The sequence below is a fragment of the Mustela nigripes genome, chromosome 10 (assembly GCF_022355385.1).
Source record: "Mustela nigripes isolate SB6536 chromosome 10, MUSNIG.SB6536, whole genome shotgun sequence".
NCBI lineage: Eukaryota > Metazoa > Chordata > Mammalia > Carnivora > Mustelidae > Mustela > Mustela nigripes.
Genome location: NC_081566.1, coordinates 39,922,231 through 39,948,221, shown reverse-complemented (window position 1 = coordinate 39,948,221; position 25,991 = coordinate 39,922,231). Strand labels below are relative to the sequence as shown.

The 25,991-nt window shown below is 54.5% G+C and overlaps 2 protein-coding genes across 3 annotated transcripts in view; both read right to left on the bottom strand.

Annotated features, from left to right (window-relative positions):
- LGR6 (leucine rich repeat containing G protein-coupled receptor 6) overlaps window positions 1-25,522 on the bottom strand; it is a 116,369-nt gene extending 90,847 nt beyond the window's left edge. Inside the window, exon 1 of the mRNA XM_059414077.1 lies at window positions 25,263-25,522. Coding sequence (XP_059270060.1) covers window positions 25,263-25,474 — 212 coding nt within the window. The 5' untranslated portion in view covers window positions 25,475-25,522. The remainder of the gene's footprint in view (window positions 1-25,262) is intronic.
- Window positions 25,523-25,655: 133 nt separating this feature from the next.
- Window positions 25,656-25,991, bottom strand: part of LOC132025611 (receptor-type tyrosine-protein phosphatase V-like) — a 34,168-nt gene continuing 33,832 nt past the window's right edge. For both annotated transcript variants that reach the window (XM_059413102.1, XM_059413103.1), the window contains exon 34: window positions 25,656-25,806. In XM_059413102.1, the coding sequence (XP_059269085.1) occupies window positions 25,663-25,806 (144 nt within the window). In that variant the 3' untranslated portion in view covers window positions 25,656-25,662. The remainder of the gene's footprint in view (window positions 25,807-25,991) is intronic.

Sequence of the window (25,991 nt, the reverse complement as noted above, 5' to 3'; positions counted from 1 at the left end):
AGGAACTGGCCTGCTGAACTCAGGGATGCTTCTTGTCCACAGCTCCCTCTCTGCTCCATGTGGGGACAGGAGGGCCATCCCTGGGCCTATCCCATCCAGAAGAGGGCTAGGCAGAAGCGGGGGTGGAGGTGGCTGGTGTGCTGATGGTCATGGTTTAAGGAGCAGAACCAAGAGAGTTCGCTGATGGATTTTATGTCAGAGTTTGGTTCTCGGGACGTATCTAGGCCCCACTGGCCTGGGCTTCCCGTGGAGAGGTGAAGACGCGGGGGTGCACAGAACCGTGGTAGGGGAAGGAATGTCAAGGCCCACAGAACCTGCGTCTGACTGGACTCCTCCCCTTTGAGTCCTGGGCCTGGCTCATTCTCAGCCAGGCAGGGAGGCACAAGGTGCCCCAAAAACGATTACCTCTAAATATTTACCCTGTGCATTTCTGAACGTGTCTCCACAGGAACGGCAGCGGGAGTTCAAGGAGCACACGGGGCATGTGACTCAGACCTCATCACTCAGCTGTCCCTCCAGGGGCCGCACCTCAGAGGCTCTGATGTGGCTCCATGCCCCCACCCCACTCCTCCCCCGCCCCCCCACCCTAACTAGCGGCCTCATTGTTCTCCCCTGGGGAGGAGGGGGCCTGGACCCCCCAGCCCGCCCCCACATCCTGCCCAAGACAACACACAGCCCAGCTGCAGGGCTCGGTAAGGAGGGGCACCGGAGGGTGGATTTCCAATGCTGGGGGTGGGGAGCCCCATTCAGACCTGGCCCTCTCAAAAAAGGCGAGGGATAGGGCTCATGCCCAGAAAAGGGAGAGGAAGAGGAATGCGTAGAGCTGAGAGAGGGAGGTGCGGGGCAGGTTTCAGAGCTGAGATCCTCCAAGCTGATGCCACAGGCCCTGGGAACAGCAGAGGGCCCTGGCAAGAGGCACCAGGCCCTGCTTGGGGGAGAGGTGCACCTGGGCAGTCTCGGGAAGGCGGGGGGAGCTGCATGCAGGCACTCTGAACACAGGGATCATCCTGGAAAGTGGTGGTTCTGAGACAGTACTTCCCTCGGGGGGGTGCGGGGGGGCGAGGTCAGTTGTCCTTGTGCAAGCCAGAGAGCACACTCAGGCCATGCTTGGACTCAAGACAAAGAAGAGGGCATCCAATACTGGGGGGCAGGGGAGGATGCTGGGGTTTGCTTGTGGTCACATCTGCTTGGCTGTATGAACTTGTCGGTATCTAAATGTAGAGGAGGCCTGTATTGGGGTCTACAAGCTCTTGGGTGTGCCTGTCTTGTAGGGTGCTGGGCATGCATGTGCCATGTGTGAGGACATGTGCATATCTAGAATGTGCACACTGGACTAGCGTACTGTTAAAACGTTCCCAGAGCATCACATGTTAGAAGATAGAAATTCTTTGGGAGAAACAAACAGCCTCACCCAAGTCTCACTCCTGGGGCTAGAAAACTTTTCTGGCTGTGTGACCTCTGGCGAGCCGGGTTCCTTCTCTTGGCTTCAGGGCTCCTCTCCGGCCTATCTCCTGGCCCCAGGAATGGGCATAGGTCCCTCAGTGACCCTGTCTGCGGGTCCAACTTGTGGCTGAATTAGACACAACATGCCTGAACTGAAACAAACCCTCCTCTATGATTGCTCCGTGGCCACTGTGAATACACACATGCGCATGTATGCGTATTCACATGCACGCGCACGTAGCCACGCACGCGCGCGCGCACGCACTACAGGTCGCCTGACCAACTTCCTGACCAACTTCCTGGGCATGAGAGCTGACCGGTGTAGTTATACACACACGCGCACACACACACTCAGAAGGGACCGGTGTCTTTACACACACACGCACGCACACACACACTCAGAAGGGTCCGGCTTTGTTCAGTCTCTGCTGTTGTCGATTTGAAATCCTTAACAAATTCTGAACAGGAGGCACCACATTTTCATGTCGCACTGAGCCCTGCAAATTGCTTCTCTCAAACAAACTGCGAGGGATCGAGGGGATGGGTTGCAACCCCATTCTGAAGTTTTCTTGCAGGACTCAGAGGGACTATATATTCTTCTAGCTGGACATAACCATGGGTTGGGGGGGGGGGGGGGGGGGGGGGGGGCGGGGGGGCGAGGCTGGCAGGAGGGGAAGGAGGGGAGGGAGGTGAGTGAAGAGAGGGGCAGCCCTGGGCACAGGAAGTGGAAGTTTCTGGCTGCACATTAGGAAAATGTTCTCAGAGTTTTACCCTGTGAGGCAACCAGACCACCCAAGGAAGCTGGGTGAGGCAGTAGTGTCACCATGGAGACGAGGAACAGGGTTTGATAAGAGGGAGGATGCTGGGGAACTAAGGGGACAGACAGCAGCAAGACCCGAAACTGGAGGGGGGTGAGGCAATAGGGGACCCTACCCCTGGCAATCTGGCTGATACCCAAGGGTGCTGGTGAAGTTGTTCTGTTTGCATTTTTCCTTTGGGAGAAGCAACAGAGAAAAGCGTATCCCCTGGGCTCTGCTGGGACAGGTCTGGGAGGACTGTCCCCACCTGGCTGGAGAAGCCCGGGAAACAGGGTCCCTTCAACACTGTCTCCACCTCGAGCCAAGATTGCCCATCTCTGCAGCCAGGTGAAGGGCAGTTAGAGTGAGTAAGAGATAAGCCCCTGTCCCTAGGCCTGACGCCCCAAGGTCACCTCCTCCACGCGGCCCTGCCCAGCCCCTGGAGACAGAGCTGGTGTAGTGTCCTCTGGGTACCTACAATATTCTGTACACGCTCCCTTGCGATGATGGCTGAGCTCCTGCTATGTATCTAGTGCTGTACCCACCTTCGTTATTACACCAGCACAAGGCTAATTAGCTGCATGACTCTGGTCATGCCACTTGATATTAAGCCTCCATTTTCCCATCTGTAAAAGAGGGATGATAATAACAGTACTTACCTCACGCTAGTTGTAGCAATAATTACACGAGTTACTAAATGTAAAACAAACATAGTGCTTAATAGATCTTATTAATATTATACTCATCTAACTAAATTATAATGATTAGTATGTAATGACCCATACGACTATGAGTTCAAGGTGAGGACTTCATCTTAGACCTCTCTGTATCCTCCAATCCTGGCGGGATACCTGGCAAATAGGGTTGTGCAATAGACATGCAAATGAATGTATTACTGGAGATCGATGATCCTGCCTTCCTTCGCTTCTCTTCCTGCGGCTGACAATCTTGCTCCTAGGAAGTTCTTCCTGTTGTCTAATTTGAGTTTCTCCCAATGATATGTTAAGAGCGTAAACCTCCGTAAAAAACCTAGTCAGTGCTTAGTTCCAGTCTGGTGCACAACCCACGGGGCCTGTTGATAACAATGTTCACTCATCTCTCCATCTAGCATCGTCTAGAGAAGGTAAAAGTGAGGTCATCCTCTGAAGGATCCCTTGAAGCACCTATCGTGAACCTTCAGGTTTCTTTTTGGACTTTTCCTCTGAGGGCAACAGTCTCTGGTTAGGGCCTAATGTGCTACCACAACATCCCTTCCTCACAAGGGCCAAGCCAGGCCTGGCGCGTTTCCTGCCATGATGGGAGACAGCTTCGGGGTTGACGGGGAACAGGATGAGCCAGGATAGAAATTGTCCAGTGAGGGGGATGGGGAAGTCCCTCCCACTGAAAAGGGCCAGTAGATAGGCTGGCTGCCCCAGGAACCATCTGGCACTCAGGAAACACTTGCTGAATTCCTCGGTCAACAAGAGAGGCAGGTGACAGGGGAAAGGGGAAAGAATGTGGAATCTGGAATCAGGGAAGCTGGTTCAATGAAGCCAATACCAAGGTTCTCCCCTGACCCACAATCCCTACAGATCATTCTTTCCTGACTGGCTGCAGTGTGCCTAGCATAGGGCTAGGCATCCTAGAAGGGAGACAAAGCACAGGGAAGGGTCTGGGCCCTCCAAGAGTTTATAGTGTTGCTGGGGAAGGATTGTTTACTCACAGAGTAGCAATGAAAACCCACATATGTATTCTGCTTTGTGGTTTACAAGTGACTCCCTCAACCACGATCCCAATTAAGTTCTGAGCTGTGTGTCTAGACTCAAGACTAAAACAGAGGTTCAGAAGGGGGAAAGGGTAAACCAGCATGACTCCCTGGGACAGAAACGAGGGTGGGATGTTTATGAGACATGAGTAGCTTACAGAACTGAGTTCGGAGTGGAAAGCACCCAGAGAACACCCCATGTTACGCAGGGGGGGGGGGGGAGGGGGCTCGTCAGCACAGTGCACAGGGCTGGCCATTCACCGCAGGGCTGTTAGCAACCCTGAGCTTGCTCCTTGGTGCTGGTAGCATTTCCTCGTTGTTGTGACCATCCAAAACACCCCAGGCATTTCCAAACACCCCTGAAGGAAAGGTGCTTTCCTAGGCTTGCACTCAATCAGTTTACAAACAAGGAAACAGATCCAAAGCCGGACAAAGTGATCTAACGTCACATAGCAAGTTGATGGCAGTGAGAATGAGGTCTCCTAAAGCCCAGGGCAATGCTCTTGCCACCCCACCACATTGATCTTGGGTTTTCTAAAGCAGTTTCCCCTTGCCCAGCTGATTCCCCTATAGGTGGCACGACTTTATCAGAGATGACGTGGTACCAGCTCTCTTATTTGAGATTCTAAACACGCTAGTTAACACAAAGTTCTCTTGGGTTTCTGCAATTTTCCCAGATTTCCAAACAAGGGAGAGTACTGCAATCAGGATAAAATGTATCTGTCTTCACAAGGCAGTGGGGACACATTCTCTTAGGCTTTGCACAAAGTTTTACGTGAGAACAATGCTGTAGTTTTCAATACAAGTACTGTTGCTTCATTGTTTTATGTCCCAGCTCCCCTGTTTATAACAAGCAAGTTTTCCAGCCTGCCTGGAGGCACAGGAGGGTGTAGAATGGAGGGACTTAGCGGACAGCATACAAGAAGCTGGAGGGGTGGCCGGGATGGGCATGGCTCCCTAGACTTGGGGTTCATTTGTAAGGGTAAAGAAAATCCCCAGTATTTGCTCCCCAGATCTGAGGCTTGCACAAGGAAGAGAACCAGGGAGAGCCAGGACACTCAGAGCATTCTCAGGTGATCCAATTTATTTATTTATTTATTTATTTATTTATTTATAAAGATTTTATTTATTTATTTGACAGAGAGAGATCACAGTAGACAGAGAGGCAGGCAGAGAGAGAGAGAGGGAAGAAGGCTCCCTGCTGAGCAGAGAGCCCGATGCGGGACTCGATCCCAGGACCCCGAGATCATGACCCGAGCCAAAGGCAGTGGCTTCATCCACTGAGCCACCGAGGCGCTCCCCATCAGGTGATCCAATTTATTAAGGCAGGGCAGGGAGGGTGAGGGTGAGGGAAAGAGACATTCTTATAAGTCAGGTGAAAGAAAAGTACAAGGTTTTTTTGGTTTTTTGTTTGTTTGTTTGCTTGTTTTTTAAGCCCTGGGTTAAAAGACCACAGAAGTCAGGGAAAGTCACTCCTGGGTACCATGATACTTCATCTGTGTGGCGTGGGTCTCAAGTTCTTTCTGATGGCAGAGAAAGAAGGCCAAGAAGGGAAGAGGCCCAGGAGCGGTCCCTCCCATCCAAAGATGCTAGATCTGGGAAAACGCATTTTGGGGCGATCAGAACCAACCTCAGACCAAACTCTATGGCTCTGCCTTCTTCTTGTTGAACAAAGGAGGGGGCAATCTGACAGCAATAGCATGTCAAAGGTGTGGGTTGCCTGGGCAGAGCAAAGACGGGGACAGGCACTGGGGCTAGAGTTGGAGTTCTGGGCTGGGCTCTGACCCTCAATTCTGCAGGGGAATCCCTTTGTGAGGGAGTCAGGCTCATCCCAGGCTAAGGGACATCTCTGGCTCTGTGTGGCAGAGTGGCTAAGCTGGGGTAGCCCCCAGTGTCCCTGAATTCCTGTCAGAAGTGTTACAACAGGTCAGGTGCATGTGCTCCTTCCACGCCAGGCAATTAGTCATGACCCTCAGAGAACTTGCACTGGACGGTCAAGAGTTGGGCCGGCGGGAGCTGACTCTCGTCCATGCCCAGAGCCAGGCGAAGGCCCTCATGAGTGAAGCATGGCCCAGGGATTGCATAATATGTGTATGCATGTGCTTCTCCTCCACGGCCAAGCCATGCCACCCACAGGTGGAGAACTTGAAAGGGACCCAGGTGTCCTAGGCCCAGGCAGGGTGGTCTGAGAACAGCCCATGAACATGAAGGGACAGAGCCTCTGGAAGCTGGGGAGGATGGGCTCTGGACTCCCTTCTCTCCTCTCTTTTCTCCTGAGAGGCAGCATAGACCTCCACGGTCCAGTGCAGTAGCCATCACCTATGTACAACTATTTCAATTTAAGTTCACTAAAATGAAGTCCAATTAAAAATTGAGTTCCTCAACTCCACTAGGCACAGTTCAAGGATCAATAGCCACACGTGGCTAGTGGCTACCACAATGGACAGCGCAGATCTAGAGCACGTCCTTCATCACAGGGACGTTGGACAGCACCAGTAACAGCCTCTGGAGGTGAACCTGTGTTTGCTTCCCAGTTCTGCCACTTACCAGCTGTGTGATTTTAAGCAAATTACTTCATCTCTCTCTGCCTCAGTTTCCCCACTAGTAAAGTGCTCAGCCAGTGCCTGGCACAGAGTAAATAAGCAACCAGTACGACCCGCAAGCACCTCTGCCTGCCTCCACCATTCACTGAGACCCAGCTCAAGTGCCTCCTCCTATAGGAAGCCTCCAGTCTTCATCCACACATTTATTTATCCAGCCATGTGTCATTCAACCAACATTTGCTGAGCACCCACTATATACGAGGCACTGGGCTTGCTAGGTGGTGAAGCTACAAAGTCCAATAATGTATGATCCCTCCCCTCAAGGAACCCAGTCCAGTGGGGACATTAACAAGAGTGGACAATTACAAGCCTGAGTGACAAGTGCTGGGACCGAGAGGCTTGAGTGTCACAGGGCCACCTCATCAAGCTCTGGTCTCCCCTGACCTGCCAGCATCTTTTCCAGCCTTCATTCCCACCTCTAACTCCACCTAGAAGGGCACCGTTTCTGTGCATGGAGTCGTAAATGGGTGTGAACTGGCTGTCCTCTCAGACTTGAAGCACCTCAGAGAGGACGGTGCTGTCCCATTGGGAGAAACCTCCCCAAGGGGAAGAACTATGTGTCTCTCCATGGACTGGGGAAATCCCTGAGGGGCTGGGTGGGGTGGGGAGCTGAGGGGGCACAGGTGGGAAGGACTAGGGCCGAGTGAGAGCTGCAGGTGGGGCCCACTTTGTGCACAGACCACAGCCCGGAGCCCTGTTTGTTTAGCTGAGGCTCCTGGTCCTGCTGCCTTTAGCCTTTATTGCACTGGATAAAGGGACAGGGTGTGTCTGGGTGGAAAATGGAAGAAACACCCCTGTATTCAGAGTCACATACCTCCTACCCCCACCTTCCAGATGGAAGGTTTCCTCTCACATCAGGATCCCTTCTCCTTCCCCACCCAGCAACTCTACTTATCTCCATGAACAAACACATGAGGGAGCCCCCGATTGCCACTTACTCCGACCCCAGCCAGGGGCAGCACCCAGACCCCCAGCGAAAAGGTTTTCACACTTGGACCTTGTCCCGGCTTCTACCTGAATCCAGTGGGAAAGAGCAAAAGCTGGAAGTTCAGAGCATGTAATAAAAGCTTCTTCTGCTGAGGCAGACACTGCTTTACAAAGGCTTTACAGACCCATTTTACAGAGGAGACTCAGCAAAACCAAGGTCCCTCTGATGCCAAAGTCCCAAATCGTGTCCAACCCAGCCCTCTGCCTCTCCAGTTCCCCTCCACTTGAATGTTTGTCACAGTTCATAGAGTCCTGGTGCATCCTTGGTATCATTTAACTTGATGCTTTTATCAAGCCAGGGAGTGAAGCATTATTTATTCCCATTTTAAGTGAAGAAACGGAGGCTGGTAAATACTGAGCTACCTCACAGTTAATAAGCAGCAGAGTCAAAGGCCTGCCAGCTCACTCTGTTGAACCCAGCTGCACACCGGAGCGGAGAGGGGAGCTGGACGCCCTTGAGCAGGCGGCAGCTTGGCAGCTCGGTCCCTGAGGGCACCAGCAGTTGTGAGGCTGGCCCTGGGGCTGAAGGGCCTGGAAGCCAGGGAGGCAGTGGGTCATTTGCATCTCCAGGAACAATGCAGGGGAATTAGGGCCTTGGGGGGGGGGGGGGGAAGCCCCACCCATCTCATCATTGTCAGGTTCTGAGTCCGGCTCTCAGGGGCTCCTGGGAACCAGTGGAACTTTCCAGAACTCAGCTCCCCTGCTCCAATCCCACCTGCGCATGCCTCTCGGCCACGGGGAGGTCCTGCCACACCCATGTCGGCAGGCTGCTGAGGTCCCCAATGACTGGTGCTCCAGAGACTCCTGTCTTCTCTCTGACAAATTTCTCCAGTCCTCCCACTGGCTCCATTCCACCCTCTGGCTGGTGCCCCAATGACCTACCCCCTTCCCTAACTCCCTACCTATCGCGTTCATCAGATTCGTACAAACTAGATGCAAGATCTAGATCTAACATCCCTGCCCAACGAGAAGTTCTTCCTGAAGTCTAGCCTCACTTCCTCATGCTGCAGTTGGGCTGTACAGAGTTCTGGGCCTTCTGTTAGGGTGTCGTAGCTTGTGGGCTCAGGTGTCAGACTGCCCAGAGTCTGTATCTTGGCCCCACTACTTACCAGTTGTTTGACATTGGGCAAGTTACCTTTCCTCTTTGGGCTTTAGTTTCTGCATCTCAAACAGGTTATGTAATGGTTCCTCTTACAGGAATTGTGAGGGTTACATGGGACAATTCTTGTGTGTCGGGGGTCGTGGCTGGGCCTCCCAAGTGGCGTGAATGCCAGTTAACATCCCTCCCCTCCTCTGCATTCAACCCCTAGAGCCCCTCCTGGAGAAGCAGCACAGTAGGGTCACAACGGAAATGGGGTAGGGAGGCAGAGGGGAGGGGAAGAAAAGGGAGGGGAGGGCGTTCTGGGTCAGCCCTGCCCTTAGGAGGCACCAGCTGCCACTTCTCTCTGCTGCTTCCAAGTGAGTGCCACCTGCCCCAGCCCTGATCTTCGCATCCTTTGATCTTCTGATCTCTGGCCAGGGTCCCCCAGCCAAAGGCATTCCTGTCTCCCAGGCCTCCTCCAAGGAAGAGCAAAGGGCTGGGCTCCTGCCCCTTCTCCCAGGCTCCTCCCTCCTCCCTGTGGAGTGTGTGTGTGTGTGTGTGTGTGTGTGTGTGTAACCAGGACTGCCACAGAAGCCCTGGGAGAAGGTGTCTGGGGGAGAGGGACATAGAGAAAGGCTGGTCACTGGACTGCCAGTGGGCAGAGTGGCCTGGGCTGGGCCAGGCAGAGGCACCTCCTGGAATGGTGCCTTCAGCCTCAGTTCCCTGTTTCGAGTGCCCTTGCGTGCCGAGCCTCCCTGAGCACTGGAGGAGGCATATGTGTGCCCGTGTATACAGACAGGGAGGGCCCATCTGATACATACCTGTATCCCTGGGGCAAATAATACATTACATGTTAATTAAAAAAAAGATAAGTCTACATTTTAATCTCTGGACATTGTGAATATGACCATACTTAAGACAAGAGTCATTGCGGTTATAATTAAGAGAAGGATCTTGAAATGAGGAGAGCGTCTTGGTTTATCTGAATGGGCCCTAAGTCCAATGACAAGTGCCCTTATGAGACATACACAGAGAAGAAAGTGATGTGGAGACAGAGGCAGAGATTGGAGTGACGTGGCCACAAGCTAGAAGAGATGCATGGTGGATTCTTCCCTAGAGCCTCTGTATTGAGTGGAGCCCTGCTGCCATCTTGATTTTGGATTCTGGCCTCCAGCACAATTCTCCAGAGAATCAATTCCTGTTGTTTTAAGTCACCCAGTTCATGCTACTTCGTAATAGGAGCCACGGAAAAGTATACAGTAAGTAGTCCGATGGGTCTCAGCATACTGAGTGTCCTTGAGGCCCTGTGGCAGACTCCCCCTGCCCCGGCCCTCTCCTTACCCTCTGCCACTGGCCCCCCGACCTGAGATGATCAGACCAAGCTGATGAGCCATCCCACATTCAGCTAGGAAACTCATTCTCCCCCTGGAGACTCCCCCAGATCTATGACCCAGCAATTGCACTCCTGGATGTATAACCAACAAAAGCACACCCAGACGCTCACCAAACGTACAAAACTCCCCATGTTGGTACTACCCAAAAAGCCCTCAAACTGGGACGTGTCCAAGGCTCGTCAGCAGTAGAATGGATAGACTATACTGTGTTCTCCTGAAGTGAGTCTGCGCAGCAATGAGCGAGAGTGAGCCACAGCTGTCCTCAAGGGCGTAGTATGGACATAAACTTCAACACAGCGAGGGAAAGAAGCCATACATAAAATAGCACCCCATTTATATAAAGTGCAAAACAAAGGCAAAATGTACCTATGTTGTTAGAAATCATGAGAGTGGTTACCCTTGTGGGGGGTGGGCGGGTGGGAGGTAGTACCTAGAAGAAGGTATGGTGCATGGAGAATTTCTAGGAAGATGCAGACATTCTGTTTCTTAGTCTGGTGCTGATGATGTCAGTGTACACAGCTTGTAGAAATGTAGCCGGCAATAGGTAGTCTTTTCTGTGATGTATATTATTCTCAAATAAAAAGTTAATTTTAAAAAAAGAGAGATTCATTCCAATAATCTTCCATGAACCTCAAGCTGGCTAAGGGTTCTGGCTCTAACCCTGACTAAGGGCTCCTTCTAGATTCCCATGGCATCTTGCCAATACTTCCCAACTTTTCACCTCATTGAATTGAAATCGGAAGTTCAATCCGTGACTCAATATCATCTCATTCATCTCTGTACCCCCAGGACATTGCACCAGGCTCTGGCATGTAGTAGGTGCTCAAGAAACACTTACTGACATCTCTTGGCCTGGCCAAAGGCTTTGGTGTTCTCAGACATCCTTCCCAGAGTTCCCTGGCCATTGGCCTCAGCACCCCAGACTGCCGCAGGATTCCATGGGGGGACCCACTCCTCCCCACTGCTACCCTCTGTCTCCTGAGTACACCCACGACCAGCCTGTGCCTGTCCTCATCTAAGCACTTACAAGATGGTAACCTTCTCTCTTAGCACAGACCACAGGACTCATTCATCGTGGACCTTCAGAGCTCAGGCAAGACCCAGACACTCAATGGAGACTGAGAAACCAGGAGCCTCAAGTCGCTGGAGCCCTTTCTCCATCCAAGCCTAGAGGCAAGCACATACCTTTGTTCGTCTCAGCTTGTTTGGAAACTAAATGGAAATTTTCAAAAGAAGTGTCCTTTAAAAGAAAAAGCAGTAAAAGGAATGGATAGGAAAGTCAAAAGCTTCTAAGTAGAAGGGTTTCTAGAACAGATGTCTCACTCTAATGAAACCCAAGCCTGGCCACGAGCTGGCAAACTGGCAGCTTAAGAGGCTCCCCAGCATGGCTCCGGGCTCACCGCAGCTGTCTGGGTTGGATGCCACACCTCCGGCCCAGGGTGCGGCCAGGTGAGGGCCACCACCAAGTCTGGAGACGGAGGTGCTCCCTCCCAGCTTCCCGGCACTCACTCTCAGGTGAGCACATGTGTTTTGACCGAAGCTGGTTCCTGCTCTGTGCCTCCTGCCTCTGGCCATTCCTTACTGTATTCTTCCTTTCGTTCTTTTCTTCACTCATTCCACCAACACTTTGGAGCACCCCTGTGCAAGAGTTTGGGGCCAGCACCAAGGATACCAGGGTGCATCGGTGGCTGGAGCCCTGCATTCCTAGGCTTCCCAGCCTAGTTTGGGAAACAGACAAGTAACCAGAGGGTAGAACCCCAAGGGATGAGCCCTGGGGTCGAGCAGGCACACAGAGGGGAACCCTCTCCCAGGGCTGAGAGATTAGGGAAGGCTTTCCTGAAGAAGAGACATCTCGGTCAGCCCCTTGTATCTGAAATCAAGCTGATGCTTCTCCTGCCTTCCCCTGAAGACTGGCCCCCAGAGCTGCAGGCTTCTTGTCTGAACCCATTTCTTAACCACATCCTTGCAGTAAACTCACAGTGATGTCCACAGGGCTCTTTCTTAGTGTCCTAGATGTAAATCAATGGGGCATCACCTAAGTATAAATGAGATTAAAGCAATTCTGGGTGGGAGGGTATGGGGGAGGGGAAGTGGCTGGCCAGAGACTCGGCTCATGGTCTGACTTATTGCAAGGATAAGCTTTGGGGCAGTGCATGGCACACTCTGAAATGCACGTTCTGGGGTGCCTGGGTGGCTCAGTGGGTTAGGGCCTTTACCTTTGGCTCAGGTCATGATCCCAGGGTCCTGGGATGGAGCCCCGCATCAGGATCTCTGCTCAGCAGGGAGCCTGCTTCCTCCTCTCTCTCTACCTGCCTCTCTGCCTACTTGTGATCTTTGTCTGTCAAATAAATAAATAAAATCTTAAAAAAAAAAAAAAAAGAAATGCACATTCTGACTCAGTAGGCCTGGGGTGGGGCCTGAGCTTCTGCACACTTTAACAGTCCCCAGGGCCGACACTGCTGGTCTGCAGCCCATACCTGGAGTGAAAAGGCTTTGGGAGATCCAAAGGACTAGATAGAATAAATCTTCTTCAAGCAACCCCTCATAAATAGTTTTCCAATCACTTTTTTGCTAAGTATTGAACAGACTGACTCACAGAGATGTCCAGTTGTGGCCCGATATGGACAAAGCCAAGCAGAGGTTGAAATCTGGCCCTTGCTCTACTCACCAACTCTGCGCCCTTCCCGCATGGTGAGCGGGCTGGTGGCAGCCCCAGGGGGTTGTGGGGCAGGAAGCTGCAGGGCTATCCAGTGCCCCTGTGGAGGGGTGGACAGAGACACTCGGGATCCTCCAGGATCCCTGGGCACTGCACCCCATCTCTGCCTCCTGCGTCTGAGCCTGCCTCCGTAAGGTTGGTTCACTTCATCTTGGAGCAAGTGAAGTGAAACCCAGTACACGCCCCCCCCCCCCCCCCCCCATATGTTTGAGGCTAACGAAGCAGGGGTAGCTGCTGGCTCACTCCCCTCTGACCAGAACAGGAAGGAAACTCAGGGATATTACAACAGGAAGGATGCAGGGACACCAGGAAGAACTTCCCAGGGATCACATTTTGAAGGGCCACGCTAAAGCAAGTGGTGGTGGGGGGTGAAGGACTTGGTCTGCCTGTGCGGGGGGTTCTAGCTTGGGTTAGGACCAAACCTCAGGAGGGCCCCCAGGGCAAGCTTCTGAGTCTCCAAAACTTTCCCCTTTGCTATACTCTTTACCCCCTGCCCCCTACGGGCTCCCGGGTTGTCCATCAGTGCCGGACACACCAGGGTTCTAGGGGTTAGCCCAGGTATTTCCTGACCCCAAGCCCCACCCCCAGCAGGTCCCCCGGGCCCCGCAGCATGGTGCCTCTGCACCCCCATGCCAATCTGGTGGATGAGGCTAATACTTTCTGGCAGGTAGAGGCAGGGCAGGCAGAGGGGGAGGCGGCACCCTGGGCTTCTGCATTCAGATCAGGGGAGCCAGCAATGAAGCGAGGGTTGGCGTGGCGTCGGCTGGCGGGGGGGTGGGCATTCCTCTTTCCGCTGGCTGCACATAGTTAATGGGGGGCCTTGTTCTGGCCGGGCACGCAGCCCTGGAGGTGCTGGTGATGGCCGTGCCTTGTCCCAGCCCCCGGAATCTCAAGTCTCACTGAAATCGCAAATCTCTGGGGATCCTGACACCTCCCTCAATCCCGTCTCAACATGGCCTCGCTCATGCTCCTTCTCTTCCCTATCCTCCATTTATACACGATCATTTATCTTTATAATATCCTGGGATCAGGAACTGCCAGCCCGACGGGAGACAGGCCCAGAGAGATCAGAAAACTTGCCCAAAGGTCCTCAGCACGTTGGTGGCAAAGACAGAATTCTAGCCCAGGGTCTCCTGGTTCCTGTTCCACTGAACAGAGAGCAGACCTCCAGCTCGGGTGGGCCCTGTGCCCACGGAGTCTCCGACAGAATTGGAGGAGGGGACCTACTGACGTTCCCCTCTCCCCATTCTTCCAGAATGAGCAGCCCCTCACTGCATGGTAGCTAGAGGGTGGAAGAGAAGAGCTAGCAGGTTTCTGCAGGTGGGTGGAAAGATCTTGGGAGGGGGCTTGCACAGGGCACGAAATCTTTGTCTCCCAGCCTGGACCAGCCAACTGTGGCTGTTATGTAGAAGAAAACTGTTGGTATAAGACAGCGTGCCAAGCACAGCTGTGCCTCTGAGGGAGTATATGCTCCGTAAAAGTCAATCAGTTGAGTAAATGAATGAATAATAATAGTTAACAGCCATCAAGGTTACTATGCGTCAGACACTGTTCTAAGCCTTTTCTATATATTAACTCATTCAGCCCTCGCAACAGCCCTGGGAGAGGGCTCTCATTATGGTCCCTGTCATTTCCAGGTGAGGAAATTAAGGCACCAAAGAGTAAATCCTTCCCCAAAGATTGATGAAAGGCCCAGCCAGGATCAGAGCCCTGGAGGGGCAGCTCCAGAGCTCGTGCACTTAACCGCTCTGCTGTTCTCTGGAAAACTGAAATGCAACACCACTCACACAGAGGCCCTTCCATTCAAGCAAAGACCTTGCCCCCCAGAGTTACTCTAAGATTCAGGTGTGCCCCATGCCTCACCTTGGCACAGCGCACCCCATGACCCTTGTCCCCTCCGGATGTTATGCTTAGGCCAAGGAGCGCCCCCAGCCCAGTGATACCAGTGTCCCTTCCAGCCCCAGGGCCACACCAGGTGCATCTGGACACAAGCTGCCTCTTCTACCCTCTGCCATCTCTCAGGAGACCCCTCCTCCCATCCATGGCTGCCCTTGTCCCCCTCTAGCAGAACTGTAAGAACAGAAGCCACGTAACTGCCATGTTAGGAATCTGAGGACAGAGCACAGAAAAGGGTCTCGTTTGAATCTGTGACCACTCGAAATGGGAGATGGGAGGCCGGTCAAGAGGTTTCCTCATTCTACAAACCAGAACTACAAGGCTCAGAGAGGTGAAGAGCCGGGCAATTTACAAGACCCAGAGCAAAACAAAAATGTGAGGCCGCTTGTTTAAAAGTGGTGATGTCCACAATAGCCAAACTATAGAAAGAGCCGAGATGTCCATCAACTGATGCATGGATAAAGAAGATGTGGTATATATACACAATGGAATAGTATGCAGCCATCAAAAGAAATGAAATCTTGCCATTTGCGACAACGTGGATGGAACTAGAGGGTATCATGCTTAACAAAGTAAGTCAGTCGGAGAAAGACAACTATCATATGATCTCCCTGATATGAGGAAGTGGAGATGCAATGTGGGGGGGTTAAGGGGGTAGGAGAAGAATAAATGAAACAAGATGGGATTGGGAGGGAGACAAACCATAAGTGACTCTTAATCTCACAAAACAAACTGAGGGTTACTGGGGGGAGCGGGGGTTGGGAGAGGGGAGTGGGGTTATGGACATTGGGGTGGGTATGTGCTATGGTGAGTGCTGTGAAGTGTGTAAACCTGGCGATTCACAGACCTGTACCCCTGGGGCTATATAATACATTATATGTTTATAAATATATAATACATTATATGTTTATAAAAAATAAAAATTAAAAAAAAAAGTGATGAGAATTGTCAGATGGCAAGAGCAGACAGCATTCACCCAAGCACAGGGCCCGCATGGAGGCAGAGGTGGCACGTCTGTGAAGGAGGTCTAAGGGGTGAACCCAAGTCACCCAGTTCACAAGGGCAGAAGCTGGGCACCGTGCTGGGAGAGCTGGGGTCCAGTCCCGGCTGAGAAGCGAGCTGGCTCCCGGCTCGGGGCTCTCCCGGATCTGCCCCCAGGTAGATGAGGGCGGGAGCCCAGGCCTTGTCCCAATTCTTGTTCTCTCTTGCTTTTGTCCTAGACAATAGTCCCCTTCCTTTCTTCTCTCCTCCCAGCCTCCTAATCGGCTCTGTCCACCACAAAGGCAAGGGGATTAGTTTACGGCCCCTTCCTGCCTCAACCTTCACAATCCCTGGACACTCGATCCACTTCCCCTTCCTCAGACACCCCCACCCTTGGGCTGCCCCAGATCTGGAGCTGAGGGGGAGGGAGAAAGACTGAATGCATAGTCCTCTGGTGTTGATGGCCCTGTTCAGAGTGCCCCCTGCAGGCAGAGGCTGGTACGTGTGTGTGTGTGTGTGTGTGTGTGTGTGTGTGTGTACACACACGTGCCCATGTGTTTGAAGTTGGGGGGTGCGTCTAATGAGGTCCTAAGAAGAACGGAACCCAGAGCACAGATCCTGCCTTCAGGAAGCTCCCAGTCTGAAGCCTTAGTTCTGGCCTTTCCCCTGAGAGCTTTGACTTCTAATGCAGAGAGGCACCCCTCCTGCCCCTAGTCTGACTCTGATGAGGCCAGTGGACAGACAGGTGGACACACACACACCCTCAACAGACATGGGTATGCAGTCCTACTTGGTATTTCTGCAGCAGCGGGGCAGCAGCGGGTAATGGAAATAGCATCCTCTATGTGCTAAAGCATTCATCCACGCGGGACCTTGCATAACACAACCATGTCATCCGGGAGAGATGAGATTCTGTTTTGCAAGTGAGTGTCCATCTAGAGCTTCTAGCACCCACTCCCATAGTTTTTCCCTTGCACAACTGCCTCTCCAGGGGTTTCTGCATCGGTGGCATCAGTTAGCATGAGCTCTCCTTCCTCCAAGCGCCCGCCCTCCCGCCATTCCTCATCTAAAGCTGCCTGGTGCACGTCACACTCTCCGCAAAGTGTCACCGTTCTTTGGGTGCTTGTCTTCTCTCCCTCTCCGAGCCCCCGGGGACAGAGGAAAGAGCATGGGCTTTGGAATGCCCAAGCTTACCTCTAACCTTGGCTGTCCCCCTACACCGGGTGTCCCCCTCCCCGTCTCAGACGGGGAGGAAGGATGGGATAGTGCCGGTCCATGACGGTGGACACACGAGAAAGGCTTCAGCACGGTGCTCTCAAACGGATGTTTGCTCCCCACACAGCTCGGGAGTTTAAGTGGCATGATCGCTGACCATTAACAAAGGGGAAGGGGAGAGCGCTGCATGAGCTGGGGGGAGAGGTGTTATCAGGATGCTAACAGCGCCTTACAGCAACTGCCCTTGAACCCGGGGTTAAACACACTCTACCCCAAGAGCTATCCCCACTGAATGGCATGATCCCATATGCCAAGGAACATGAAGTAAATTGGGACAGACCCCGGGACTTGGGGGAAAGAATCCTTAGTCTGGGTCAACCTAAGGGAAGGCTTCCTTCCTATAGGAGGTGTTAAAAGCCCCTTAGCGGCTGCTGGGTTGGCCTGTTTCCCAGGAGTCAGTGGTGACTCAGGTCGGGGGACCATTCAAACTAGCCAATCACACAGGAAGGTGGAAGGTGGAAGCTCAGACAGTCTTGATCCTCCGTGGGACACCAGAGCAAGCACCTCCTCCCTGCCCTGCGGTGACTCTGGCAATGCACGGGGCTGGGGTGGTAGATGGGAATGGTGATGGCACCTTCTTTGCACCACCACTCCTCCCCTCTTCCCCCTTCAGTAGTCCATCTGCCTTGGCTTTGGGCCTAGGGACCATGTCCAAATCCCTAACACGAGTGCAATGAAAGGCACTCAACACTGTCCTCCCATCTGCCTGTCTGGACACTCTCAGGGACACCCCCACCTCCTCCAGTGCCTCCAAGGGCAAAGAGGAGGGGACAGAGGCACAAATGGATGAGGATGAGAGCTGTGTTCTAGATCCAACCCTCTGGGTTCACTCCCAGCTCAGCCCTAGACTGGCCGACTTGCATCGGTAAGACGCCGGGCCTCTTTGTGCCTGCCTCAGTTTCTCCTTGCAAGTCTTCTCCTTCCAAGGAAGACCAGGGTTAGTAATGACCATAGCTCCCGAGGATTGGGCATGTGCCAGGTGCCAAGCATGCTTGCCAAATTGCAAATGTCCTTCAAAGAGCTTGATATTCTTATGGCCATTTCGAAGCTAAGGCAGTAGAGGCTCCGAGAGGTAAAGAATGCGGGAGGGCCATCCAGCGAGTTAGTGCTGGAGTTGAGATCTGAACCTGTGCAGTCAGGCTGCAAATTCGAGCCTCTTCCTCTGAAAGACTGCTTCCAGGTGTGGCTGGGAGATAGAGATAGAGAGGGAGAGAGAGAGAGGGTCTCAGGCCCTGGGGGTCCGGATGCTGCCGGGGTTGGCTAGATGCCTTTGGCTGGGAGCAGCCTAGCTGATTTTTCCCAGCTGCTAAACACCTTGAATCTGTTTTTATTTTTTAAACGTGTGGCCTGAGGTGAAAAAGGCCGAGAGCCTGCTCTGGCATATCCTGCCGCGAGGAGTGAGACGGAAAGTCTGTGGTGAGGAAGGAACAGAGCCCCAGTGTGCTCTGTGTTCGAGATTCCTGCTTTCCCTTCTCCTGGAGGGCCTTCCCTGTCTGCTCCCTGTCTGAATCCCCTGGTCCTTCAGGACTCAGGACAGGGTCTCCCCTGACCAGCACGGTCCTCCCTGTCCTCAAAGTGCTCCTGTCCTTATTGCTGGTCACTCCCCATGACCATCTGGTATGGTGAGCCAACTCTTCCTGTCTCCTCTGACATCCCCCTCCGCATCCTGACCGCCTCAAAGAGACCCAGCACCATCCCTTTGAGCCACCCCCACGGAGGAGCTCCCAGAGACCCTGCTGGCTGATAGGATAGATATGAAACCATTGACACTTCTCGAGAAAGACAAGAAACTGGAAACAGACTTTAAGGGACTGCTCTGCCTGGGGCTTTAACGTGCCCAGAGTCTCGCCCATTCTCTCAGAGCTCCAAATCCCCAGTTCTGACCCCCCTGAGTGGCAGTGATTGGGGTGAAATCCGGCTACTGGCTGGCGGCCTCAGGTCAGACCCTTAATATCTAAAAACCTCAGTTTCCTCATCCATAGGATGGGGATAACACCAGTCCCCCTCCCCCGGGGTTTCTGCGAGAGGATGTGAGGAGAGTTACCCAAATGGAGTCACTGCCAGCTAGTACCCACTGCAGGTTAAGGCAGGGAGGCCCTCGCAATGGCCTTTTCCTGGGTATGTCTGTTGGGCCCCAAGGATGACCTTCTTGACAATCTGGTTTCTTCCTTGAAGAAAACCTACAGTCCCGGGAATGAAAATGTCCACTCGGAAGGCATCCCCACCGTGCACGAGAGCAGACAGGAAAGGTAGGAAACTGGGCGTGAGGTGCTTCCCTGGCCCCAGCCTTAGATTTTGTATCTCACACGATTGATCAGAGGAAGCCCCGATGCCCCAGGGCTGAGGAGAGTCAAGATACAGGCCTTCCTTCTTAGCTCCCAGACGACACCTCGGCGGCTCGGCGGCTCTGGAGGTGCCCTGTCTCGGAGGAGCCGGGCCCAGCCCCCACCTGCCCGCTGCCAGCCCGCCCGTGGCCTGCTCTGGCATGGCTCCGGGGGGCGCAGTGCCAACCCCTGAGCCCTACCCGCTACCCTCCCCCCATGTCCTTTCGCTGCTTCCAAAATAACTCTGCTCCCTGCCCAAGTTTGGCCTCTTGGGTGTTTTTCTTCTCCTGAGACCTGTTCTCCCATGTCTGAAGGGCGGTAGGAAAGACCTGAATTGTCATTAGAAATTGGAGACCACCCCCTTTTTTTTTTTAGCAAGGAACTAGTTAGCACAAAGGGGCTCCCGCAACCCTGAAAGCCCCTGAGTCAATGAGCCCGTTTCAGTTTGGCATCATTACCCACATGAAAAAAGAGAATTGGAAATTTCTCCCCCACCCCCGTCTCTTATACCTTCCCAAATCCCCAGTGGGACTCCTTGCCTTGGCCTGGCACCCAATGGAGTGAGTTACTAGCCTAAGGTCACACAGCCTGTTAGGGATGGACTCAGAGGAGAATCCTTATGGGCCCCTAAGGGCATGTCACCAGGCAGAAATCCCAGTGCCCCCCGCCCCGAACACCTTCTTTCCCTCAGGCTGTACCAGAGAAGGCTCTAGTTCCACAGAACTCCTGCTTCTGGGGAGAAGCTGGACTCTGCAGACAGGAGTGACTTGAAAGCCTCGACTTCGCCTCTGGGGAAGTCTTGCGCCAGGTGTCAGGCCAGGGCTCATCTCCTGAGAGTGGGGAGGATCGCTTCCTCCATCCTCCCGGGGGCTGGGAGCTCAGGAGCTGACTGGGCTCCGTGAAAGGCCCAAGTCCCTGAAGGGCAGCAGGAGGGGGCGTTATTAGTACAGAAGGAGGGAGCGAGGGAGGCAGGTGGGCAGGTGATCTGGGGGGGCTCTAGAAGATCACACAGGCACCTTATGTCCCCACCCTGTCCCAAGTGGCTCTGTTCTTCTCTTTCTGGGCCTCAGCAGATCATTTGCAGGTGAAAAGATGGAGAAAAGCCATAAAAATCGTCACCATTTGAAAGTGGGTCTGAACAGGAAAGACACCGTGCTCCGCTTTGTCTCATGAGCTGCCCCCTCCCCTTCGGAGTAAATACTGTTCCCGCTTCCAGGTTCAAGATGAAGAAGCGAACTGTGGAGAGGTTAAGTGACTAGTTCAAAGACGCACAGCCCCTAGCCACTGGGGCGGAGACTGGAGACCACAGCCGGAGCTCCCCTGCCTCCGGGGCAGGGCCTCCCCACGAAGCGCCCGGTCCCGGGTCCCGGGTCCCGTCCGTCCCTTGGCCTGGTGGGCACGGGGCAGTCGGGAAGCGGACTGCGGCTCCTGTGGGGCCATCAAGGTTGAGAGCCCATGGCACGCGGGAAGGCGGGTTGAGCAGGGGGTGGGCTGGGGGCCAACTCTGCTCAGAGCCAGGCCTTCTTCTCCTCCGCCAGCCGCCCCACCCAGCCGCGCCCAGCACCCGCTGCTGCCAGAGCCCAGAGGTTTCCTTTTTCTTTTGCCTAGGGTTGTTTCCTGCCTTTCCTTTGAACTGGGGTGTTGGCTCCTCCACGCACTCACCCTCCTCCAGCGACCCCCCAGGACTGCCCTCTGATGGGACCGTCCCCCCGGGCTGCCCTTTGGAGGAAGGCTGGCACCCCGTTTCCTGGAATCACTTTCCCCAGCTTTGCCCTCCTCCTCTCTGTCCTGGTCTGGGCACCGTCTGGATCCTCCCCTTCCCTTAGTCCCTTGCTCTACTGCCCACCTCCGCCAAGCAGTTCTCCCTGGAGGCTTTCTCCATCCTGCCTCAAGGGAGCAGGCTCGGGACTGATTTCTCCCTGCCTCTCCCACTCCAGTTTTTCCATGAAATGTGTAGACACTGAGGTCCAGGAAAGTATGGGAGCTCGCCTCACAGCAACGGAGGGACCGAGGATTTGAACTCACAGACCCCGAGTTCCAGGAAGGCAGAGATGCTCAGGCTCTTCGAATCTACCAGAAAGGGAAACTGAGGCCTAAGCCAGGAAGGGTAGCCTTGGAGGTGAGACAGGAGACCAGGCACACTGAGCTCCCGGGTTCATCCTGCCCAAGGCCAGCTCTCATCCACTGAAGCGGCTTGTTCATGCTTCTCCGCTTCTTCCTGTGCTAGGCAAGGCCCATGGGACATGCTGGGAGCAGCCTGACTAGGACTGCCCAGAAGGGCCGCCCCTCTCTTAGCCCCCAGAAGCAGTGGGTGATGGAGACAGATGCTCGGGGCCAAGTACAAGTGTAGGAGCCTCAGGCCTTTTACAACTTGCCTCCCAAGAAGGCTTTTCTCCCACCACCTGCTCCCGATATGGCTGGACATTGAGAGCAAAATGAGGAACACAGAGTAACCACCTGGATTCTCCCACTCGGGGACACCTCTGAGACTTAGCCAACCAGTATTTGCTATCTGGGCATTCCTGTCCCTTCACTGTGTGTATGTGGGGTAGAATACAGCAAGAGGCATCATGTCTTCGTGTCACCATCAAACTGGGATGCCCCAGAGCTCTACCTCCTCCAGATGGGTTCCCAGGACACCCTACTCAGGAAGAAGGTCCAAACCCCAGGGAACCTCATGGCAACTCAGTTTGGGAGAAGACTTCAAAAAATGAGAGACACTTGAAAATTGTGGGTATTTCAAATCTGACCTCCCAAGCTTGATCAAACGGAGCTGGCATTGGGCCCCAAAAGAATCATAATTTTTGGACTTAGGTGTCAAAGCAAAGGGTAGCAGTGGGGGATAAAGAAGACTTTCCAGTCTTTGCTAGAACCAAGATGGAGGAAGGTAGAGGTGTGTGCACCATGAGAGGTCACTGGCTAGAAGGACAGAGCCTCACCTTCCCAGGGTGAGGAGGCAGATGTGAAGTAATTTTGATTGGGGTGGATCTAGGACCACCAGGTATCTTCTGGAGTCCATAGTTCGTTGGTGCCTCCTACGGTTCAATCTACGGCCCCTTCTAAGAATCTTCAGGTACCTCAGGCCTGCCACTTCCTGTACACCCAAGTGCTTTAATCTTATCTTTCACCTTCTCCACCCAGTGTCAGGAAGATGTAAGTGTTCCCTCCCCTCCCATCCCCACCCCCACTGTCAACCAATACCTTGGACCCCAGGGCCCCCGAACAACCAAGCAGTGACTAAGACCAGCACCTGCAGATGACTTCCTAGCACACACCTCTCTTCTTTCTGCCACAGACCATTCCCTCTGGGTTCATTTTATTTGAATATTTTATTTATTTATTTATCTGAGAAAAAGAGAGTTGGTGGAGGCGGGGAGAAACAGAGGAGGAGGGACGAGCGGACTCCATGCTGAGCGGAGAGCCCAACCAATGTGGGGCCCGAGATCATGACCTGAGCCAAAATTAGGAGTTGGATGCTCAACTGACTGAGCCAACCAGGTGCCCCGCCCTTGAGTTCTATACCCACCCGTGGACTCAATTTCCCTCCTGTGTGAAGTGTCCTGGGGGCTTGTTCCCACCTCCACTGCACACCCAACAGCAGGCATGATAATAATAGCCGCTATTTCTACATCACCTCTTGTGTGTCAGGCACTGTTCTGGGGACTTCTTATAGACCTATTATCTCACTTAATCCTCCCTGCTACCCGCTTCTCTCTGTACACAAATGATGAGCCCAAGGCTCAGAGGAGCTCAGTGACTCAGTAAGTGGCAAAGCTGGGAAGGAACCAGGGTGTGGGGGCCCAGACCGAGGGGGTTCCATCATCAATCTGCACCGTCCTCCACAAGGGCTGGGCTCCTCGAGGCGGGGCCAGACTGGGCATTGCCAGACATTGCTGAGAAGGAAGGGAGCTCCATGACCTCCCTGCCCTCACTCTTCTCAGTGACAAACCCTCATTCCTGAGAAGCAAAGGAAGAAGCCTCATCCTATGAGCCACCCTCAGGCCAGCTGCCCCCAGCAGAGACCCCTTCATCCACTACCCACATGGGACCCATCTGCAGCCCAGGGCAGCGGCCGTGGTTCTCTACCACCTCCCTCCAGTATTCCAGAGCCCACCATTAAATGCCCCACATTGCCTCAGGACCCTACTCCATCTTCTCCCCACTCCCACAGGTCTGAGTCTTGAGAGAGAGAGCCTTCCTCTATTTCCACAGACCCACAAGACAAATTCAGAAGGTGCCACCTCCACTGGACCCAGATGCAGACCTCACAGCCCCTGGGAACTGGGACAAGGCGGTGGAAAACCTTCCATCAGCATAGATGCTGGGACGCTTGGATTCCAAAGGTGGCATCGTATCCCTCTTTCCCCAAGTTCTTCCAGAAAAAGGTTCCGTCTGGAAAGACAGGTCCTGAGAAAGGAGGTTGGAGCACCCAATTTCTGGAAGGCCCCATTCCCCACCCCCCATGCAACCCAGAAAAAGACCCTTCCTTCTGCTCCCCTGGAGAAAGACAGATGCCATTGCCAAACACTTCCTAGCCCCAGAACCCTGTCTTCAAATGAAGCAATGTCATATACCCCCAAGATATAAAATGGCTAAAAGTGGGGCTGCCCTAGCTTTTGCAGACGTGGGGGCCAGGGCCAGTCCTCCTCTGGCAGCTGTGGGGACACCCTCCTAGCCCCTCAAGGGACTCACAGGGTTTACCCCTGCCTTCACCTCCTGGGCTCTGAAGGATTCAATTTGCCCTTTTGGAATATGAACACTATTTTCTCCTCTCACTCTCTGCCCTGGTCCCCAGCCTGTGCCTCTTGAAGTCAAGAGGGACATCCAGCTAGGGACAAAAGGACTGGGAGGGGAGCTCCATGAAGGGTTGCAATTCAGGGCCCTCCACAGGCCACCAGGACAGCCCCACAGCTGATCACACTGATCCCATCTAGCTCAACAGACACCTGCCAGACTCCTGTGAAAACTAGCCCAGCCCCTCTCCCTCAGGGCTTCCAGGTCCTGGAGCCCCGGAGCCTGTCCCTGGGACAGATGGTCCCAGACTTTCCCACCTGAACTTCTCTGAGAAAAGGTGAAGGAGCCTGGGCAGGGCTGGGGGGGGCGGGGGGGGGGGGGCGCGGATTTCCTCCACAGACTGAGGTGGGGGTGGGGTTAGGTGGTCTGGAATGCGCTCTCACACCCTCTTCTTGCCCAGGTGGGAGCAGGGAGTGCCCCCAGCCCTCAGTCTCTGAAGGGGAAGCTCCTCTGAGCCTTCCTTGGGACAGCTGTCCCCAATAGGGTCCCCTCACAAGTCCATCTCACCCCAAAATGGTTCTCTGGTTTTCAGCCTCGGCGCCTGCCCACAAATTAGTGTCTCCAACACGGCCTCTTGGGACATGACTTCAGGGAGGCCCCTGGGGGAGCCAGGAGGCCTCAGCAGAGGGAGATGGTGCTGGCAGGGGTGCTTTTGGAGAAGCCAAGAGTGATCAAGGCCCCTCTCTCAGCTTCTGGGATAACCCCCCCCTCCCCACCAACCACGCCACCCAGCCTCTGTGTGACAGCTCTGCTCTCCTTGCCATGCAGAGGAGCAGACAATCTCTGCACCCCACTGGAGGCCCTCCTCTCTCCTCTGTCACCAAATCAGTCAGCTTCACACTCATCCCCGGTCCTGGGCACTGGGGCGCCGGGGAGAAAGCAGCAAGAGGAGGGCAGGCCAGCCCCTGAGCCCTCCAGCTTCACCGTCCAGACACCCACCTCTTACCAAGTCCGAGCTCCCACAGTGAACCACAGGCAGGGGCCACTGAGAAACCAAGGGAAGCCCAGCCTCACCACTTGTCTGATCCGCAGTCTCAGATTCCCCCCACCCCACCCCCGGCCCGCCTGACTGCTGTCCCGCTGCAGTCCACTTGGAAGGGGAAGAGCCCTCCCCGGACGCCCATGCCTCCCGGCAGAAGCCTGGCAGGTGCCCTAGCCGGAGGCCGAGGCTGGGCGCTAGCCGGCGGCCAGGCGGGAGCAGGGAGGGACGTGCGGGCTAGTACTCACAGGTAAGCCGTCAGGGGGTCCAGGTCCCGGGGCACGGCGGAGAGCCCAAGCTCCGAGCAGTCGGCCGACAGCATGATGCCGTCCTCTTGGCAGTGGCAGGGGGCCGGGCAAGCGGCAGACGCTGGGCCGGGCTGGGGGGCGCCGCCAGCGCACGGGGAGGCGCACAGCGCGGCGCACAGCCACAGCGCCCGCAGTCCCGGCGGGCTGGGCATCTTGGGGCCGGAGCACCTGGCGGACCGACCGGAGGACCGACCGGAGGACCGGCGAGCGCTCCGGCGCGGTGGCGGCCGCTGCTTGCCTCTGGGTCCCGCGGCCGGGCCGGCGGGCTGCGCCGTCGGTGGGGACCGCCCCGCGGGCTCTGTTGGGTGGCGGCGGCGGCGGCAGCGCGGGGACCGTGCAGTCAGAGAGGGGCAGGCATTGTTGAGTGATCTTCGTTATTCAGTTTCACAGGCTGGGCTTGGCAAGGGAGGGAGACACAGGCGGAGGAGGAGTCAAGGAAACTTTCTGCGCTGTGGCTCGCTCCCCTTCCCTCCTTCCTTCCGAGCTGGCAGGAATTTCATCCAGGAAAGAAAAAAAAAAAAAAAAGAAAGGCAAAGAGACTCTAAGAGAGTGAGCAGAGATGGCACGTCAGGGACCTGCTCTTGCACTTGTTTGGAAACTATGGGATGTCCCAGGACCTAGGCTTGTGGGCTGGGGACCCTCTTGCCTGCGGGGTCAGCCACGGGTCCC